This window comes from Anser cygnoides, chromosome 8 (genome assembly GCF_040182565.1).
Source record: "Anser cygnoides isolate HZ-2024a breed goose chromosome 8, Taihu_goose_T2T_genome, whole genome shotgun sequence".
Lineage (NCBI taxonomy): Eukaryota > Metazoa > Chordata > Aves > Anseriformes > Anatidae > Anser > Anser cygnoides.
Window position 1 is genome coordinate 24,272,885 of NC_089880.1, and position 18,704 is coordinate 24,291,588.

Genomic DNA, 18,704 nt, shown 5'->3' on the forward strand with positions numbered 1-18,704 from the left:
TCTGTCAGCCCCCCCCCCCCCCCCAGCACGCCGAGCGGCTCGATGCAGCTCGGCGCTCGCTCGGCCGCGCCTAGCGCTCTGCCGGGGGAGGGGGGGGGGCGGTGCCACAGCGCGCCCGCGCTTTTCCCGCCTCGGGGACGGCGCGCGCCCAACGCTCCGCGCCCCCTCCTCCCCCCCCCCCCTCCGTGAGGCGATGGTGAGTGGGGGGTGTGGGGCGGGGGAGCGCGGCCCCCCCAGCCCCGGTGCCCTCCTCACGTTTCGCCCCCCTGCCCGCATCCCCCCCCGTCTGCATCCCCCTGCCCCTCTCTTGCAGCGCAGGAGCCTGGCCCCCAGCCAGCTGGCCAAGAGGAAGGCGGGCGGCGAGGAGGAGGACTGGCACCCGGCCCCGCCGGCGGTGAGTGAGGGGCGACAACCCCCCCCCACACCCACCCCCAGGGGTCTCCTTCCCCCGCTGTGTGAGGGGAAGGTGGCGGAACTGGGCGGATTTGGGGCGGATTTCAGTCAGGGAGCCTTGGGGGGCTGTGGGGTGGGTCTTGGTATGGACAAGCCTGCTTTTGTGGGGTCTGGGGGAGGGTTTTGTGGGGTCCGGGGTCTCTTTTCGTGATGAGGAGGGGGTTGCAGCCTTCGTGCAGCTTGGCTGTAGGGTTTAGTGACCCTGGTGCTGCCCGTTGGCAGCTGAGGTGGGTGGTGATGATGGGCTCTGCTCAGGCGCGCAGCCAGCTGTGGGATGTCTGCGTGGTTGGGCGCCTACCGAGCGTGACAGCGACACATCTGTCTGCCGGCCTCGCCAGACGGCCCTGAGTTTTGTTTTGATTTTGTTTTTCAGAATCAGAAGAGACGGAAGGCTGGCAGCGAGACGGAGAGCGGGGAATGCTACAGGTCGCCCTTCCGTAAGCCCCTGGCTCAGCTGACCAACGGGCCCCGCTGCCTGGATAGCAGTCAGCATGTGAGTGGGTGTTTCTGCCGGCCCACGGCGGCTGGGTTGCGTATGGAGAGCCCGGGTGGTTCCATAGATCCATATAATCTCAGGTTATATGTAACGCTCAGTGGTGTTACAAGTCCTGCATGGTTTTTAGGAGGGACCTTTGCTTGTTCCAGTCACGTCATGCTGAAGGAGTTGTGGTGGGGGTACCTTCGACACTGGAAAGCCTGAATAAGAGTTCTGTAGGGCCTGGGCAAAGGACTGTGCTGAGATATGTGGCTGGCTTTCCACACACACGTTGCGGGTGCTGTCTACTTGCTCTGTGCTCTCTGGGCTTCCACTCGTGCAACTCAGCCCCTTTGCTGGGGTAAATTGCCTGACCGAATTACTGAGGTTAGGGAGGATTTAAAGAAGTGAGTAATGCCAGTGGATTTAAGAGGGCGGAGTCATGAAAGTCAGTTTCATGTGTTGGAAAACCCAAAGGAAAATAGCTTTGAAAAGTGGAGGTGCTGGTGGAGAAGTTGTGCTGTTCTTTTACTTTCTTCCTTTTGGATATTTTTGAAAATAGTTGGGGTTGGAGCTTGAAAAGATTGAATAGAGGGACTCTCAACACTTGGCAAAACTGAGTTCTCAAAACACGTTTTAGGCTTGCTGTCTTGACCGATCTCTGATTTCAAACTTCTGAAGCGTGTTTTCTTTCTGAATTCTTAGGAGGCTTTTATCCGCAGCATTTTATCCAAACCCTTCAGAATCCCCATTCCAAATTATAAAGGTAAGATGAGGAGGTTTAAGGATTCTGTGTTCTCTGACTCCAGTAAAACAGGTAATGCTCTGGCCTGTCAAATATGTCTGTGGGGATTATTGTGTGGGTGTTTTTTTTCTTTTGGAATGATGCATGTGTTCCAGAAATTCTGATTTAACTCCAAAAGAAAAATACACCAGTCTTAGCAAAGTCTTCGTATTTCTTACTTGTGTTTAGTTTGGATAATCCTGCATTTCAGAACTGGATTTTGTATTCTTATGGTTATGTATTTGATGTAGTGCCAGAAGGTTGTACACCACATAACAAACACAAAAGCAAGATGAATTCTAAGCCATGGAAATTTATCACCTAAACAATACCCTGATGGTACGAACAGACAGAAGGCCAGGGTGAAAAAGACAGTTCTTTCAAATTTGCTTGGTATGCTGAGTCTCAAGGTGATCTTCAAAGCAAGGGTAGTTTTGAACTTCAAAGCCTCAGCTGGTTTTGAATCAGGGAACGGAAGATCTCAGAAACAAATGGGGCGTTTCTTGACCCCTTCTTTCCCTTCACTATCCAGCTGAAAAATTGAAAGATGGGTCAGTCAGTTTCACTCAGACATTAGTTTTAAAATATGTCTGTAGGCATGTTCAGCCAGGCTGCATATTAAATGAGTGGCCCTGGAAGAGTTTGTTTGACGTAGTTCTTAGCTTGTAGGAAAAGCAGAATTATCAGGAGCCTGAAGTGGACCTGTAACTGTAAAAGCTGATTTCTGTGACCATTACCTTCCTCTCTTAACTGGGAGGTGAGATTCTTTCCTTTACTCTTTCTTGATGTGGAGGCATCGTTGTCTCGACTTGTGATACACTCTGATTTTGCAAGCAGTAGGGGAATTGACCCCGCTTGATTCTTTCCAAAGCAAAATCAATCCTGGGAGCATAGTTGTCTCCTAGGACTCAGATGTCTTTGAGCTGAATTTTGACAGGAGAAGTGATTTGTCTGTGTTCTTTCTATGGTAATCTCAATTCCAAAACGGTACAATCAAAATATAACACTAGGAAAATGGACTCCTCCTATTTTTTTATTATTTTTTTTACTTTTCTGAGAGATTTGCTGCAATGCCAAACATCTGCTATTGCTCAGCAGAGAGAAAAATAATACCCTAGACTATGTAATGGCAGTATGGTTCTAACTATAACACTGTAGAACTTCTTAATGTCTAGAGGTTTCTTCTTGACATTGTGCAAAAGATAAAGCTCTTGCTGAGCCTGGATTAGATGATCCAAAAAGAGGCTCTGTCCCAGTACATACAAGGTACATGGAAATGTATTTTTTGAGCTGCTGAAGCTTGAATTCTTGAATTCCTTGAATTCCTTGAATCCTGCTTGTCTTTCAAAAAAGTGAAACAGCCACCTTTGAGTACTAGGAGTGTCTGTGGTGCCCGAAGGGAAGCATTGTGCCTGTTTGTGGCTCCGATCTGGTGTGACAACATCAGTCACCTTGCAAGTTAGCGTGTCCTATTGTATGCCAGCATAGCTGGCATCTGCTGCACCCAGCTGCTCCCACTTTGGTGCACCCAGCACGGGCAGTGCCACTGCTCCATCTTTGCCTCTGCTCCTTCTTCCCTGTGGCAGAACTACCCACTGTGTGCCGGCAGAGCGCTGCCAAACAAGTGCCCTCCGTAGATTTGCTGTCTGCAACAGTTGTCTTCTCCACTTCAGCACTGCACGCAGTTAATTCACCATTTCTAAATTTAATCAGATGCTTCTGCAAGGCTCTGCTTTCTTCTGGAAGTTGTTCTTTGACTTGTGACTGTGTTTGCTTTCAGGGCCAACAGGCTTGCGGGCGCTGGGTATCAAGCGGGCAGGGCTGAGGAGTCCTCTCCATGACCCTTTTGAGGAAGGAGCTCTGGTTCTGTATGAGCCCCCACTGCTGAGTGCCCACGAACAGCTGAAAATAGACAAGTGAGTCATCACCTGGTGCAAATGCTTCAGCTCTGACCTCCTTGTACGTGTAGGTTTGTGTGCTTTCTTCCTGTTTTTGTCTGAGCTGGGGTCTGGACATCGAGGAAAGCTGGGTTCCAAGTATTCTGCCTCCGAGTTGCTTCAGGTATGGCAACAGTCAAAGGAAGGCATATGCCCATGCCAGATTGTTTGCCTTCTTCCACAGCCTCCCGCTGTGATCTCCCGCTGTGATCTCCCGCTCATCAAAAATTAAAACCTGTTGCAGGGAATGAGGATGCACACATGTAGAAGCTGTTTAGAAAATCTTATGGCTCAGGAAACATCAGTGTATAGGGACAGCAAGAGGGAGATGACTGACAGTCGAATGTTAGGCTGCCTAATGGTTTTTATTCTGACATAGTTCCTTCTGTGCCATTGTAACTTTAAAAGGGCTGTCAGCTAGATAGTCATAGACAGAAGGGGATGTTCCTTGATTCGGTCTCTCCAGTAATGCAATTACAGTGTTCTTATTGAGACAAGGAAAATAATAATGACTTTTAAATGCCTTTCTGAATAAAGTTCTGCCCTTGTTCTAGGGCACTGACACTAGATAGTAGATTAGGCCTGTGTAACTCTGTTCTCAGAACTGAATTCATCCTTTTTTCACTTTTATTGGTAGTTGCTTCCTTTATGCCACTGAGGAGTCCTCAGAATAGCATTGAGATTTAAAGAAAAAAACAAAACCTAATGCTGTGCTGAGTGCATTAATCATACTGTCATCTTTCTTGACTCTCCTGCAGGGACAAAGTACCTGTCCATGTCGTGGTGGATCCTGTCCTCAGCCGTGTTTTACGGCCTCATCAGAGAGAAGTAAGTCTTCAACCAGGACGTGAGAGTATGGCTGGAGGACTTGGTGCATTTCAGAAAGCTGTAGTCCCTCTGCTGTAATTGTTGCTCACCAGCTGTGAGGTCTGCACAGCCCTCACAAACTAGCAGCCTGGGACAACAGACTCTGGTCTGTTGCAAAAACAAAGTGAAATGTTTGTTTTAACCATCGTCTTAGAGGCCTGTATGGTGTAAATATTCTGTCCTGCATTAAGCAAGAGGGTGATCTGGGAGTGTTACAACAGTCCTGTGTGTCCTTTGTGGTTGTGAACCATCAGTGACCTAGGGAGACTTGGAATTTACAGGTGGAGAGCACTTAAAATCATTGTCATAAAATGTGGAACATCACAATATTGAAGCAGTGGGTACTAATCCCCAAATACCTAGTGTAGATATCTGCAGAGTTTGAGATTCATCATGGATGCAGTATAATATCATTTAAGCCTAGAGGCAGCACTGGTGGAAGCCGTTATTGCTGATCTTCGGGCTAAGCAGGTCAAGCCTGTTGTTTCCCTGCATGGGAGATCTTCAGATGGCTCTGAGAGCGCTGTAGGCTGCTCCTGGTTTGTTCTTTTATCTCAGAGTTGGTGCTGAACCCATGACCCATCATAATGCTGGCCTTCGGCTATATAGCTGGAGGCACTCTGTTCTGGGTAAGATCCTGCCTGCTGGCACTTCTGTCAGGTAAGGATAGTTATATTGGTATCCTGAGCACATTGTCTGTTTTTTGACAGCTGCTCAAAAAGCAGTCTCTGTTCTAGTCTGACTGATCGGTCGTTGCCTGCTGAGATTCCTGCGCTGCTTTTTCAGCTGATGCTCCCAGCCTGTGGTGCAGCTTTGCTCCTTGTCATGTAATTTGCCTGGTTGCTGGGAGGTTACTGAACTGGTTCCCCAGCCAATTTTTTTCCATTTTTTTTGGTCTGTAGTGCGTTTGAACCAGTTGAACAATTATTTAATAAACTTCATTAGCATGCTTTTAAGAGCCTAAGAAAGAAAGGAAATGGCTTGGAAGTGCAAGTGGTCTATCTTCTGGTCCTGTACAGTGGAATGTACAGGCGGGAATTTGTAGAGGTGTGTTCAAGTCTTCTGTCACTCCCTGCTCGGCTGACAGCCAGGACAATGCCCCAGGTTTTCTTTGACTCTCTATCGTCACATGATAGAACACTTTGCAGAGTCTTTTTTTTCTTCCCCTTTTATCCTGTCCTGGTGATGTGTCAAAGCCTAACAAACGGGCTGAGCTCTTCCACCACGTGACATGAGCTATAACCTCAGCTCTGTTCCTTCTCTGAAGCTAAATCTGCTTTGGACTTTGAGTCCCCAGGTGAGTGAGTCATAGTGGTTCTGTGCTTCTAGGCAGAAGGCATGAGGGCTGCTGAGGGTATTCTGAGTTAATCAGGGAGTAGAGACAAGACTGGGTAGTCCAATGGGTGTTGTTAAGATGCTTAACATATATTTGCATTGATTGATGCATGTTAGCTGATGGCCTGGGCCTAACTAGCCTGGCCAAGGGTAGAAATGTTGGGGAATTCAAGTCAGGGAGCTAGTTATAACTGTAGAGTTAAAACACAGTGAAATTGTGTACATGTTACGAATTGTCAGCACCAGTAATGTTTTCTCAAACTAGGTGGGGCTGAATTTTAGCTGTGTCTTGGGTGATTTCCCTCTCTCATTAGAATGCTGCACATCCCTTGGGACGTGCTACACGGATATGTTGTTTGTTGTAATATCAGTCCTGTGCAATGCAGTAATAAAGCTGTAATGAAGTTGTCATTCTGTGGATGTCCCCATCCTGCTCTAACAGAACAATTTCTTGGCAGGGAGTGAAATTCCTCTGGGAGTGCGTGACGAGCCGGCGGATCCCTGGGAGTCATGGCTGTATCATGGCAGACGAGATGGGGCTGGGCAAAACCCTGCAGTGCATCACTCTCATGTGGACGCTTCTCCGGCAAAGTCCAGACTGCAAGCCTGAAATTGAGAAGGCCATGGTGGTGTCTCCCTCCAGCCTGGTGAGAAACTGGTACAATGAAGTAGAGAAATGGCTGGGGGGAAGGATCCAGCCACTGGCCATTGACGGAGGCTCCAAAGAAGAGATTGACCGTAAGCTAGGTACAGAAATGTTTGCGAATGGTGCGGTCGGTTGACGTAGGTCAAAATCTTGTGTTGGAAGAAGCCTATACAGCAGCTGATGTGAGCGTCTGTGAGCTGTCATTAGAGCACTGGAAACTGATGAAAATTTCCTTCTAACATGTTTAGATCGGGTCACTGCCTGTTCGATAATGCTTGCTCTTTTGGAATAACCCAAGTCCAGTTGTGTGATTAAGACAGGGCAGTCCCTGTGTGTTGTCTTTGTTCCAGACAGAAGCTAGGACAGGACTGGGCAGAGGTGGGAGGGGGATGGAAATGGGAGCAGTTATGGGGAAAGTGTCATTGCTATATGTGGGTGGAAAGGGTGCCTACAGAGGAACCAGCTCTTTGTCAGAGTTCAGCAGCATTGAAACAAACAAAAAGGTTTTCCTCTTTTTTTTTTAGTGCAGAAGGATTGATTTTGATTGCACAGTTTGGACTCTTTTACTATTACTCTTTTCATCCTTCTTTCTCCTTTTCACCCTTTCCATCCACAGTTGGCTTTATGAACCAGCGTGGTGTGCGAGTGCCTTCACCCATCCTGATCATCTCCTATGAGACCTTCCGACTTCACGCTGAGGCACTACAGAAGGGCAGTGTTGGGCTGGTCATATGTGATGAGGTATGGGGGAATTTCTAAGGAGAATACATCCCTGATGTTTTCTTGAGATCAGGACAAATCTTGCTTCTTAAAAGGTGGGAGGTGATTGAGCCTTATGTTCTCTCCACTAATTTTTAACTTGGCTCTGTTTTGAGCAAGAGGCTGGGCTGGAGACTCCTGAGGTCTCTCCAAGCCTTAAATGATTTCACCATGCATTCGTGTGTTGTATTGGCTGCTCTCAGCCCATTGTCTGGCGGTCTCAAGTTGTGATGTGGAGGAAGGTACCTGTCATGGTCCCTTTTTGTTAGAAGCTGAGGGCAGTGCATCAAGTCAGTTGTTGAACCCAGGTTTTATTCACCCTTTTCCCTACTCCCTGACTGCTAGGCTGCTTTGCTGCTCTAGCTGTAATGTTCCAAATCTCCATATTCTAAGGCTCTTTGTCCAGGCCTGAATCCTGCTGAGGACGGGGTAATAGGGTGCTGTTGTGCTTCTCCAGGGGACAATGGACGGCTCATGGAAATAGGGTCAGGACCTCAGGAGAGCCAGTTAACCAGCAGTCCTGTTTCCCAAGGTATCTGTTCTCTTGGCACAGAGGAAGTAGGGGAGTGGCCTGCTCTTTGGAGTCACAAGCTCAGAAGATTTGTTTCTGTGTTTGTGTGAGAGTTTGAAGGATTCCCCCATGGCAGGACTCTCTTCCCCTCTGTGGAGCCTACTGCTTGCAGCAGAGGGAGGAAATCTGGGCTGGGAGGGTACCTCAGGTGCTGCTTGTTCAAGAACAAGCAGACCTCGCTTGACTCCCTGCTGCCTGGCTGCTGGCTGTAGCTTTGCCAGGCCTGAGCTTTCAAGCTGCGTTTTCACATGGCTGAAATTGAGTTGTGTTTTCCTCTATCATTACGTATTTATGCCTACAGTTAGTGAGGGGCAAAGAGATTCTGAAAAAAGGCAAATGCCCTCTGCCTCCCTGAAATGATAAAGCTGGGGCCCTCAGCCAACTCTGTCTTCTCTCTGTGGCCTGTTAGAGATTTGTTAAAAAGTGGTGCCACCCGGTGGTTTGGTTCTGTATGTGCTGAAACTGCTGAGACAAATGTAAAGAGTGTCCCCAGGACTAAGATAACTTGCATCTGCCTTCTAGGCACTGACTCTGACTGCCTCCACCTCTCCGTGCCCCTGGGGCAGGCCAGCAGCTGGGTTGCTGGGAATTCAGGTCCTTGGCTCTGCATCTTCCCTGTGTTCCCAGTAAATACTTGTCTCTGAAGTAATCTGGCTCCTGTAACAAGCATCTCTCCACCTAGGCTTTGTCCTACATCGAAACACTCAGATGCTAATAGAACTGCTTTTCCTAGCTGTCTCGTAGGGTTTTGCAGCACTTTAGGGGGCTTTGTTTGTCATCCTTTGGGAATCAGAGGCCTCAGTAGTCCCAAGTGTGTACATACAGTGTCAGTGTAACAGTTTGTGGAAAATGAAGCAGACTTCAAATGTTCTTCTCTTGCTTTGATTTGTTCCACTCCTGTGTTGTTAGTTTTTTTTTTTTAATTTTCTCATGTATTTGTGGATGTGTTTTCTTTCTTAAGTCTTTCTTTTCTTTTTCCTGAAAGTCATTTTTCATTTCTCCTTCCAGTTCTTCCAGGCCATAAGTGGCCATGGAACACATGCTGCGAAACACTGATGTAGAGCAATTTGTTTTCCACCTCATCCCCTTTTTAGATCGGGAAATGGGCCCGTATTTGGATTACTGCCTGTTGATGCAGAACCTCTTTTATTAGCGTGCAATGGCCTGGCAGTTCTGAGTATAGGTGGTGTGAATGACTTGATGATCTTGACCTTGGACGATGCAAGGCCAAGAGTTCAGTGCCTGATGTTGGTAACTGAAAGCGTTCTTGGCTTTGATTGGGAAACAGTTCTTGGAGCTCACGAGTGTCAGCATTGGCATGGCAGGCTGTCTTGCCTGGGGGTGACTCAGACATCGCTAGTCTGGGAATATTGTAATGGAAATGCCGTGTTTCATCACAGTGACTTCAGATTTCCCGACAGGTTCTTCCTTCTAAAAGATGTGTGTCACAGCAGCTGAATACACGTAAAACACTTACTGTACTACCAGGAACGGGAAAAGCTGTGAGGTAGATTGTGACAAACATGACATGTCAGTCCTGATAAGGGTCTCCAAGCTGCTTCCCATCACGACCACTAGATTTATCAGTTGCATTTGTGTTCTCTTTTTCAAAGGGCCACAGACTGAAGAACTCTGAAAACCAAACATACCAGGCTCTCAACAGCTTAAATACACCTCGGCGAGTCCTCATCTCAGGCACCCCCATTCAGAATGACTTGCTTGAATATTTCAGCCTGGTGCATTTTGTCAATTCCGGCATCCTAGGTAAGAAATAAAAATGTGTGAGACATGAGGAAGGGGGAAGTTGCTGGCAAGGCCTTCCCTGATTACCGGTGAGAGCAGCAAGCAAGACATTGGTGAGAGGAAAGGTCACATGCAGATTGGAGACTTAATTCTCCTTCAGTTTGAGTCTAGAAAAGTCTAGGTCAAGATCCTCTTGTCTAGAGGCAAGATTATGTCATGATTAGAGCTCTGTTTCAGTTTAAAGTATTTGAATCAGACAGTTTTAGAGGGTTTATTAATTATTAAGGTAAGATGATATGTGACCGTGAGTACTACATGGCTGATCTTACGTAGCTATACTGGTCAGCCAAAGTGTCCACTTAGGCTAGGAGTTTCTATGATAATAAGTGTTTGGAGATACTGCAGGAGTGGCTGAGCTGGAAGAGCCAGCTTGTAACGATACTCCCCACAAGACTCAAAGGCTATAGCAAAATAGCAATCTAGGCCAGGAACGATGCCTTTGTGGGAGAGGCTCTGTCCAGAGCAGGGTTTGACGTGACATGCTCTTTGCATTGAGTACAGAGGTGGCCTGGAAGACAGCTTCCTTCCGCTGTCTCTGTACCTATCTGGTGTAGGAGTTTGAAGTGGCTTGAGCATGGTGATACGGTGTATGTTGTGGCAGATGTTATTTCCACGTGCTTCATTTTTTTATTTTTTTGTACATTTTTTTTGTCCCTTGACTTGTGCTTTAGGCAAAACTAGTCTCCCTGTACTTGCACTTTCTCTCTGAGATGAGGTTAACACTCTAAGTAGTGCTATCAGAGTTATATGTGTGCAGTGGTCACTTTCCCTCTTTCAGCCTGTGAGCAGTAGCAAGGAACTGATTGCAAATAATTTTGGAACAGACACGTAATGTCTGCACTGGTGTTTGCAAGGACAAACTCTGGGAGTAAAACTGTAGCTGGAATGTGAGCAAATCAGTATGTGCCTCATGGGACCTGGGTTTAACTAAACTTGCATTAGCTTTGGCAGTGCAGCGTTGTTACAATAGAAAATAATCTGCTGTTGTACAGATTTGCCTGCCTTGTTTGAATCTTTCCCGGACAGAACAAAAACCAAATTGCGCTGATGGGGCAAGAGTTTGTTTTATCTGCTGGGCCACATGCTTATGGTATGATAAGTGGGGCTGTGGGGGTACTGATCAAAGGTTATTTGGTAGGAGTTGTCACCTTTTCATCTCTGTTTGTGCAGGGACTGCACAGGAATTTAAAAGACATTTTGAATTACCCATCTTGAAAGGCAGAGATGCAGATGCGAGTGATGCTGAGCGACAAAAAGGAGAAGAGAGGCTTAAGGAGCTGATCAGCATTGTGAACAGGTGAACTTCATCCCTCTTCTCTTTGCAGAGCTTTTGCATAAACCCTTGGTGCATCGATACGTTCCCAAATTAAAGTTGTAGCTGTAACAAATTCCCTTGCCAGTTAAGTCTATTCAGTAAGTGATTGTGCAAGTGTTTATTGCCTAAGAAATCTACGTGACGTGTAGCTTTAGTCTGAAAAGTAGCACATTGAAATGGCACAGTCAGCTGCGGTCACCCCCAAGCAGATGTACTCAGATACTGACTCAGGATTTGGCTCTTACGTTTCAGTTTTCTCTTGGTGTCTGAACAGTCAGGTAGCGTCCTTTTATTTGCATTAACGTAACTACAGCGTAGATGGGGTCCGACTGCAGATCCATCTGACCCAGCTATGAGTAGCAGACAGAGTATGAGGGGTGTTGCTTAGCTTGCTGGTGATGCCCAAGTCACAGAATAGTCCAGCTCATGCTTTCACAGCTGTTTGCTCTGTAGATGGGATTAGTATGCTAGCATCAGAGATGTGACTTTTGATCCCTAGGTAGGACCTCTGTCAAGCAAAATGCAGTCTTATTTCTCTGACTTTTAGTATGTGCTTAAATCTGGTTTATTTTATGTTGATGAATACAAGCAGTGTCTCCACATCTGCTGGCAATCACTTACCCCCTAATAACTCTTACTAGATGCTCTTCTGAATTCTTAGCAGTACTATCATCATTGTTTTTTCTTTCTTAATCTTAGCTTTTGCAACCATCACAAATACAGTCTAGCAGCTCACAGCCATGGTAAATTGATTTCACACAGTATATCCTCTCTATAGAGACAGCCGTGGCCTTGACTCAGGTCAGCTTGCAGAAGACTGAGAGAAAGAAAAGGCTAGGAGAAGAGCTTATTCTTTCTTGAGGTGCATTATTTCTTTAGTTGATCCAAAAGGGATGTAAAAGTGTGTTCCGGAATGCTTGTGCCTGACTGTGGTGAGGTCTGTGTTCTTTCCTTTATTGTGCAACAATCATAATATACAAATGGGGAAAATGAAATGCATGGGCAATAACAGGTGAATCGGTTGGATTTACAAATGTCGCAGTGATCCAAAGGTATGTGGAATCATAGGCTGGAATGCCCTGGAGAAGGCTTCTAATCCATCTGGCTGTACCAAGGCAGAGGGTGTTGGACCTAAAGCATCCCATAACTTAATTTCCACTCAGCACTAGAGACCTCACAAATTGCTCAGGACATTTTTTCCGGGGCATCACTGTCTTTGCAGTTAGAAAATGCTCTTAATGTGTAACCTAAATCTTTCTAAGTGCAGTTTAAGCCTGTGACTTTTCATCCTACTGATTATGGGTTTGGAGACCAGATTATTCTTTTCTTTAACAGCCTTTGACAGATATTAGAGCTGTGATACATCCCTGCTGTCTTTGCTTCTGTGGATTTTGTAACATCATATTTTTGATATTTCCTGGCAGAACTGGGTTTCTGCACTTTTTTTTAAATTCTGGTTGTTCAGTTCAGCACTTTTTCTAGTCCATCCCATCTTTTCTGAAGTATGGTAGAACTATTCATGGGGCATTTCCAGAGCCCTAAAGGATATGCTGTGAGCTCACGTCGTGGGCCAGACAACGAACCCACCTTGGCTGAGGATGGCTACTGAGTTACCAGAGGAGCTGACTGCTTTGGGCTCTGTCCATTGTGTGTGGTGGTTAAATCCTTTCCCTGTTTGCTGTCCATGCCACTGGTCTGCTGTCATGCAAGTTGATAATGCTGTTGGTAGTTTGAGGAAGAGCTGAACTTCTCTGCTAAGGGACTGGGCTTTGTTAGGTGTGATTATGCCTGATCCCTCCAAATCTCACGAACAGGAGCTGGGAGCCTCACAGAGGTAGCGGGCTGTCCTGGCTTCTGTAGCATGGGCTGATGAAGCCGCTTAGCGGGTGGTGGGTGTCCAGCTTCTGCCATGTGTTGGATCGTCACAGACTTTTAGAGATAAGATGTCAAAGCTTTGTGTTGAGCTCACGAGGAATGATACTGATAAAACAGGGTTTTGTTGTCATTCAAGCATCTGATCTTTGTTTTCGTCTTTGCAGGTGTTTAATCCGAAGGACTTCGGACATTCTCTCCAAATACCTGCCAGTGAAGATAGAGCAGGTGGTCTGCTGCAGGTACTGGAAAGCTTATGCCCTGCCTGGGAGAGTGGGGGAGCAACAGAAAGGACTAAAAAGCTGCAAAAAGCCGTGACGTCTATGCTTGTGGTGACTGCTTCCCTCTAGGAATAAGATTGCAGTATGTTGCTTTGCCTGCTGAAGCAGGGATAGACAACCCACAGCTGGGGGTTTTGCCAGGTGACTGGCATGCTTTGGGCAGCTGTGTGGAGCAGAGTCCTGGGCTATGCCGAGTATCTGTGAGTTTCTTTCTCAGCTCTGGGCAGAGAGATCAGCAATCCACCACCAGTATTGGAGGCAGTTCTAGGCTGTCTGGGCTGTAGCTAAAAATGGGTGCTAGAGCTAAAATGAAGCCACTGTGTAGATGAAGGAGGAGAGGTGTTGGTTTGGGGGCAGGGTGACTGCAGGGCTCTTACTCTGTTTCAGGCTGACACCTCTGCAGGCTGAGCTTTACAAGAACTTCCTGAAGCAAGCCAAGCCAGTGGAGGAGCTGAAGGAGGGCAAGATCAACGTGTCATCTCTCTCTTCTATCACTTCCCTAAAGAAACTCTGCAATCGTGAGTTCTTCCACTGGTGTAATGGGCTTTTTTTTTTTTTTTACACTGGTGTTTTTTTGGGTCTCTGTTGTGCATTCCACAGACTCTGAGCTCTGTTTGTCCTCTAGACCCTGCCCTTATTTATGATAAGTGCGTGGAAGAAGAAGAAGGATTTATGGGAGCCTTGGATTTGTTCCCTGCTGGCTACAGCACCAAATCTGTGGAGCCCCAGCTTTCAGGTACTGTGGAGCTTAATGGTACAAATGTGCTGACTAACACGCAACCATGAGGAGTGTAGTGTCCTATTAAGTGACCCTCCAAGGTCAGGAATTTGGGAACTTCTTTTCTAGCTTGCTTTCTTCTTTCTTTTTTATCCAGGAAAGATGCTGGTTTTGGACTACATCCTTGCTGTTACAAAAAGCACCAGTAATGACAAGGTGGTTTTAGTGTCTAACTACACTCAGACACTGGACCTATTTGAAAAGCTCTGCAGGAACAGAAGGTTTGTCTTTGGGCTTCATTTGTCTAATCCTGCAAGATTGTACTTGCAGCCTACACTGTAAAAGAAACTGCCTATTTTTATAGCTTCTGTCAGCAGGAACTTTTGACCTGTCATGTACCTCAGATGTTCCTGAATTGGAATTAACGTGGCTTGGGCTCTGGCTACTGGGGTCACTCAGCAGAAAAGCTCTGGCCCGATGCAAAAGCTTCTAAAGCCTAGGCCCTTGTTACAAGGCAGTTTGGGGAAGGTTTTTGTCTTCTAAGTAGGATGCTCTAAAGGTCACAGCAGTCAGATGGTAGTAAACATCGTATATTCTAGGTATTTATACGTCCGGCTGGATGGCACCATGTCCATTAAAAAGAGAGCGAAGGTTGTGGAGCGATTTAACAGCCCCTCAGTAAGTAGAACCTGCCAGATGTGGGCAGATCTCCTGCCAGTTCTTAGAGCTGTGAGTAAAGTGTAGCTGCCTCTGTCGTTTAATCCAAGCCTCCCTTTCTCCCCAGAGCCCTGAGTTCATCTTCATGCTAAGCAGCAAAGCAGGCGGCTGCGGTTTGAATTTGATCGGGGCTAACAGGCTGGTTATGTTTGACCCAGACTGGAATCCAGCTAACGATGAACAGGCCATGGCTCGTGTGTGGCGGGATGGCCAGAAGAAGACATGCTACATCTATCGACTGCTTTCAGTGAGTTAATTTTCTCGCCTCCTCCCCGTGGGGTTCTCAGTGCCAGCCCGGACTGCAGCTGGTGTGATTGGAACCAGAAGGGAGAGAACCCTTTTGTGTCAGACCAGAACTTGGTTGCTTCTTGTCCTTAAGATAAATTGCTGGGGAAAACAATGAACGCTCAAGCTGAAAGGTCGTTACCGCAGGCCTTGATTTCTAATGACGACTGACTTCTGAGAAATAGAAACACTTGAGGCTTTCCAGCTAAATGCTTTTTTGAAGTCATTAAGGCATCTGACGACTTCAATTTCATGGGCTGTCTGATGCTGAAGTTGCTGTTTACCAAGCTGGCTGCAGCCTGTTGTAGCTGGGCATCAATGTGCTTGATAAAAAGTGACTACATTCACAGAACTACAGCAGCTTTTGGAATGGGGCTACCAGTTCCTACATGGGGTAACTGCTCTGTAAGCAGAAGCATGATGATGACTAATGTTTCCATGCCACTACCGTAACAGTTCGTGTGGGAGTATCGGTAGTGATTACTCTTCAGAAATGTCTTCTCTATGCCCTTGTTCACCTTCACCTCTCAGTTCACCTTTACTTCATCTTGTTCAGGATGACCTTTTTTGTAAACTTGTGTTCCTTGATGAATAGTTATTTTACTTTGACAAAATAGATGTTCTTTGCCCTTTTCTTCCTTATGCTGTTCCGCTTTTTCTCTGACCTGGTTGCACCTGGAAGCAGGCAGCTCCTTTGCTTTTAGAATTACCAAACTCGTCTGCAAATCTGACTTAACCCCTCCACACCTTTGTATTACATTTAATTGCAAAACAGACGTTTTTCTTCTCATTTTTTGCTTCAAAAATGTAACATACTGACTTCTATGCACATCTGTTTTAGAAGTAGTCATCTCCCTCCAGACAGAACGTGGGATTGATCTGTGCGTGGGTGAATCAGCAAACACTGCTGATGCTCTTCTGACCCAAGGCTAGCTCTTGTTGCTTTTTGGTTTTCGTCGTCTGGCCCCTGGAGCGTCTGACTGAGAGTGCTCCAGTCAAAGCAGGCAATGCCAAGCAATGCTAGTGATTTCATGGCTCTCCAATGTCTTGTCTTGTAGTTTACCAGCTGATTCTACCAAACAGTGCTGTTATTAACTCCCGCACTACTGAGCCTCCTCTGGCAAGGGTGTTAGTGATGAACTGCTAACAAGGGCAAGTGCTGGAAAGGAAAGCTGCTTGCAGGAATTTTAGGCTGGGCAGGAACTGGGGAGCAAACTTTTGCCTTGACCTCAGTGGCCTGGGCTGTCACCAGGATTGTGGTTTCATGACTTTGAAGGCTTGTGCTCTGCAAGGAGGCACTTTTCCTTTCTTCCCATCAACATAACCCGGTGCAGTGTGTGAGCTCCAGACACAAGTGGTAGTTCCACCTCTTCCTCATCCGTATCCCAGTGGGATCCACTCCTGTGGCCACAGAGAAAGACAAGAGAAGCAGAGTAGGGTTAGATCAGTAACCATGTGGGACTTGGTCAGAGTACAGCTGATAACACGTGCCTCACATCTGTACTGGTCTGGCAAGGCACTCGATGGCCCTGACAGCTTATGTCCTGATTGCCTTTTGCTCTGTGACACTTCCCCAATGCAGTGCTCTACCCTAGCATCCCGACTGTGCTTCAACTCTGGCCTTCTCTTCTGTAGACAGGGACCATAGAGGAGAAGATATTCCAGCGCCAGACCCACAAGAAGGCACTCAGCAGCTGTGTGGTGGATGAGGAGCAGGATGTGGAACGGCACTTCTCACTCGGGGAGCTCAAGGAGCTGTTCACGTTGAATGAGACCACCACAAGTGACACCCACGACAAGTGAGTATACTGGATAGTAACGGAACGGATGGGGTCACCAAAAGCTCCTCAGTTTGGTCTGCTGATTCAGTGGTCCCACAGGCAGCAGGAGGAAGCTCAAAAATGGAGGGCCTCAAGTGGCTGTTTCTGAAGCTGTTAACCACCTGGAGATTAGCAATTCCTTGCTGCCTTCCTACTTTTATGTTAGAAAAGCTGCACTGGCTGGGTGAGTGAGCAACCTAACTTGTTAGCTGCCTTTGTTTGGAGGCTGTGAAATATTGAGAAAGAGGGATTGATCAGAACTGTTCCAAGTTGGTGGACTCCAGCTTGGTCCTTCCTTGCCATTCCTTCTCTTTGTGGTTTGCCTGATTTCCAAATGCCAAGATGCTGAGCTACTTCCGCTGCCAGGGCTTTCCATCTGCTAAGAGCTCAGGAGGCCAACCCAAGTGCTGCTCTGAGCACTCGAAAATCCTATGCTCCATTGTCTGCCCTTCCTTCTGTTCCCCCAGCCCCCAAGGCCTGTGGTGGCATAGTCACCAGAAACACAACAGAGTGCAGGAAAATGCTTCACTGGGAAGGTTAATAAGACTTAATTCAAGCAAGAAGTGAAGAAGATTAGTTTTAAGCTGACTCGAAGCTTAGCTCTGTATAAGTGTCTTGTCTGTGTGGCAACAGGCCTTGCTGGCAGGACTGCTGCTGTTCCTTGTCTCCTTGTGCAGCTGCTCAACCTGACGTCTCCTAGCCAGCCTGAGCACAACCCAGTGGCTGTGGCAGGAGCCAGGACAGAGCAGCCTGGAGCAGGGCGTGCTCTCCTGAGCTCCGAAAGCTTGACGCAATGCTCGACACAATGCTAAAGATGTGTTCGTAGCGGGGGTGTTCATTTGAGGTTGGCTCTAAGCAACATTCCTCACGTTTCAAGGGAAATTCATCTCAAATTTACTCTGGGCCCTGCTGCCTCATTTCTACACAGCTAAACGCAGGGGGAAGCACCATTAGAAACAGAACCACAGGTTTTCCAAAATTTTTCCATCTCTTTCACGCGTGCCAGAGGGTGGTTGTGAGTCTAAATGAAACACAGCAGTAATTCATGCTGCCTGACAATTCAGTTGCAGTGTTGCAGATGACAGAGGCAATCCAGATGTTACTGGGCAGCGTTTTTAAACAACCCATAAGCCAAAAAAAAAACAGAAGAACCTTGCACTGACCTTGCGCTGACTCTGTTCCAGGATCAAGTGTCGTCGCTGCGTGAATGGCCACCAGGTGCGGCCCCCTCCTGAAGGGTCTGACTGTACCTCTGACCTCTCCCAGTGGAACCACTGTGCTGACAAGCGGGGGCTGCAGGACTCTGTGCTGAAGGCTGCGTGGGATGCTGCTGTCACGTTCACCTTTCATCACCACTCCCATGAGGAGCAGCGAGGGATTCCCTAACAGGTTACTGTCCCCCGTGGGGGCAAGGGCAGGCTGCTGTGGCAGTCCGCCTCACTTTAATCCCTTTCAAGGAAAGGGGCAGTGGATAGCAGTACGTGCTGGATTTGCTGTGTGGCTGTAGGTTAGCAGAACAGAACAGAATGGTTTCAGAAATGCCCTTAGCACTGGTCAGTGTCTGCTGCAACAGCGATGAGTTCAGGGCTTTTTCTCTGCTGCTGTATTTTATGCCTGAGAAACAGCACACTGGGAATAACTGGACCTTGTGCACTTGATCACAGATTCAGTGCTGGTTCTCATGCTGGTGGTATACGCCCTCTGCTCAGCGAAGTCCTGCTTTCTGGTTTATGTTAAGCCTGCAGTGTTAGAGCACTCCATGTGCAGTCATGTTTTTTCCACTGATAGCTGTTACTTAAAGCTGCAGAGGGAAAAACACGCAGGATCCATTTCTGCCATGAAATGTGAACCTTGGTGATTACTCAGGAACAAAAGGGTCTGTAAAAACCCTCAGCTTTTATGCTGAGCATCTTGCCTGAGAGAACACGCAGGCAGTAGAAAATCAGGCTCAATTAAGGTCAATCCATTTCTAAAACCACTTGCTTTATTATGGGTGGGATCCCCAAATCTAGCAGAGTGTTTTAATTTATTACTATCCAGTAATAAAATTCACACACATGGTACAT

At 47.1% G+C, this 18,704-nt stretch overlaps 1 protein-coding gene across 1 annotated transcript; it reads left to right on the top strand.

Annotated features, from left to right (window-relative positions):
• Positions 1–122: 122 nt before the first annotated feature.
• On the top strand, positions 123–18,701 carry RAD54L (RAD54 like). The gene is made up of 18 exons (XM_048059104.2): positions 123–196; positions 314–394; positions 827–946; positions 1,634–1,694; positions 3,493–3,628; positions 4,408–4,477; positions 6,310–6,598; positions 7,114–7,238; positions 9,441–9,591; positions 10,801–10,927; positions 12,985–13,059; positions 13,486–13,616; positions 13,724–13,834; positions 13,974–14,097; positions 14,416–14,494; positions 14,601–14,780; positions 16,454–16,617; positions 17,823–18,701. Exons 1-18 carry the CDS (start codon positions 194–196, stop codon positions 18,022–18,024), a joined length of 2,229 nt encoding a protein of 742 aa, XP_047915061.2. The 5' UTR covers positions 123–193; the 3' UTR covers positions 18,025–18,701.
• The last annotated feature ends 3 nt before the right edge of the window (positions 18,702–18,704 follow it).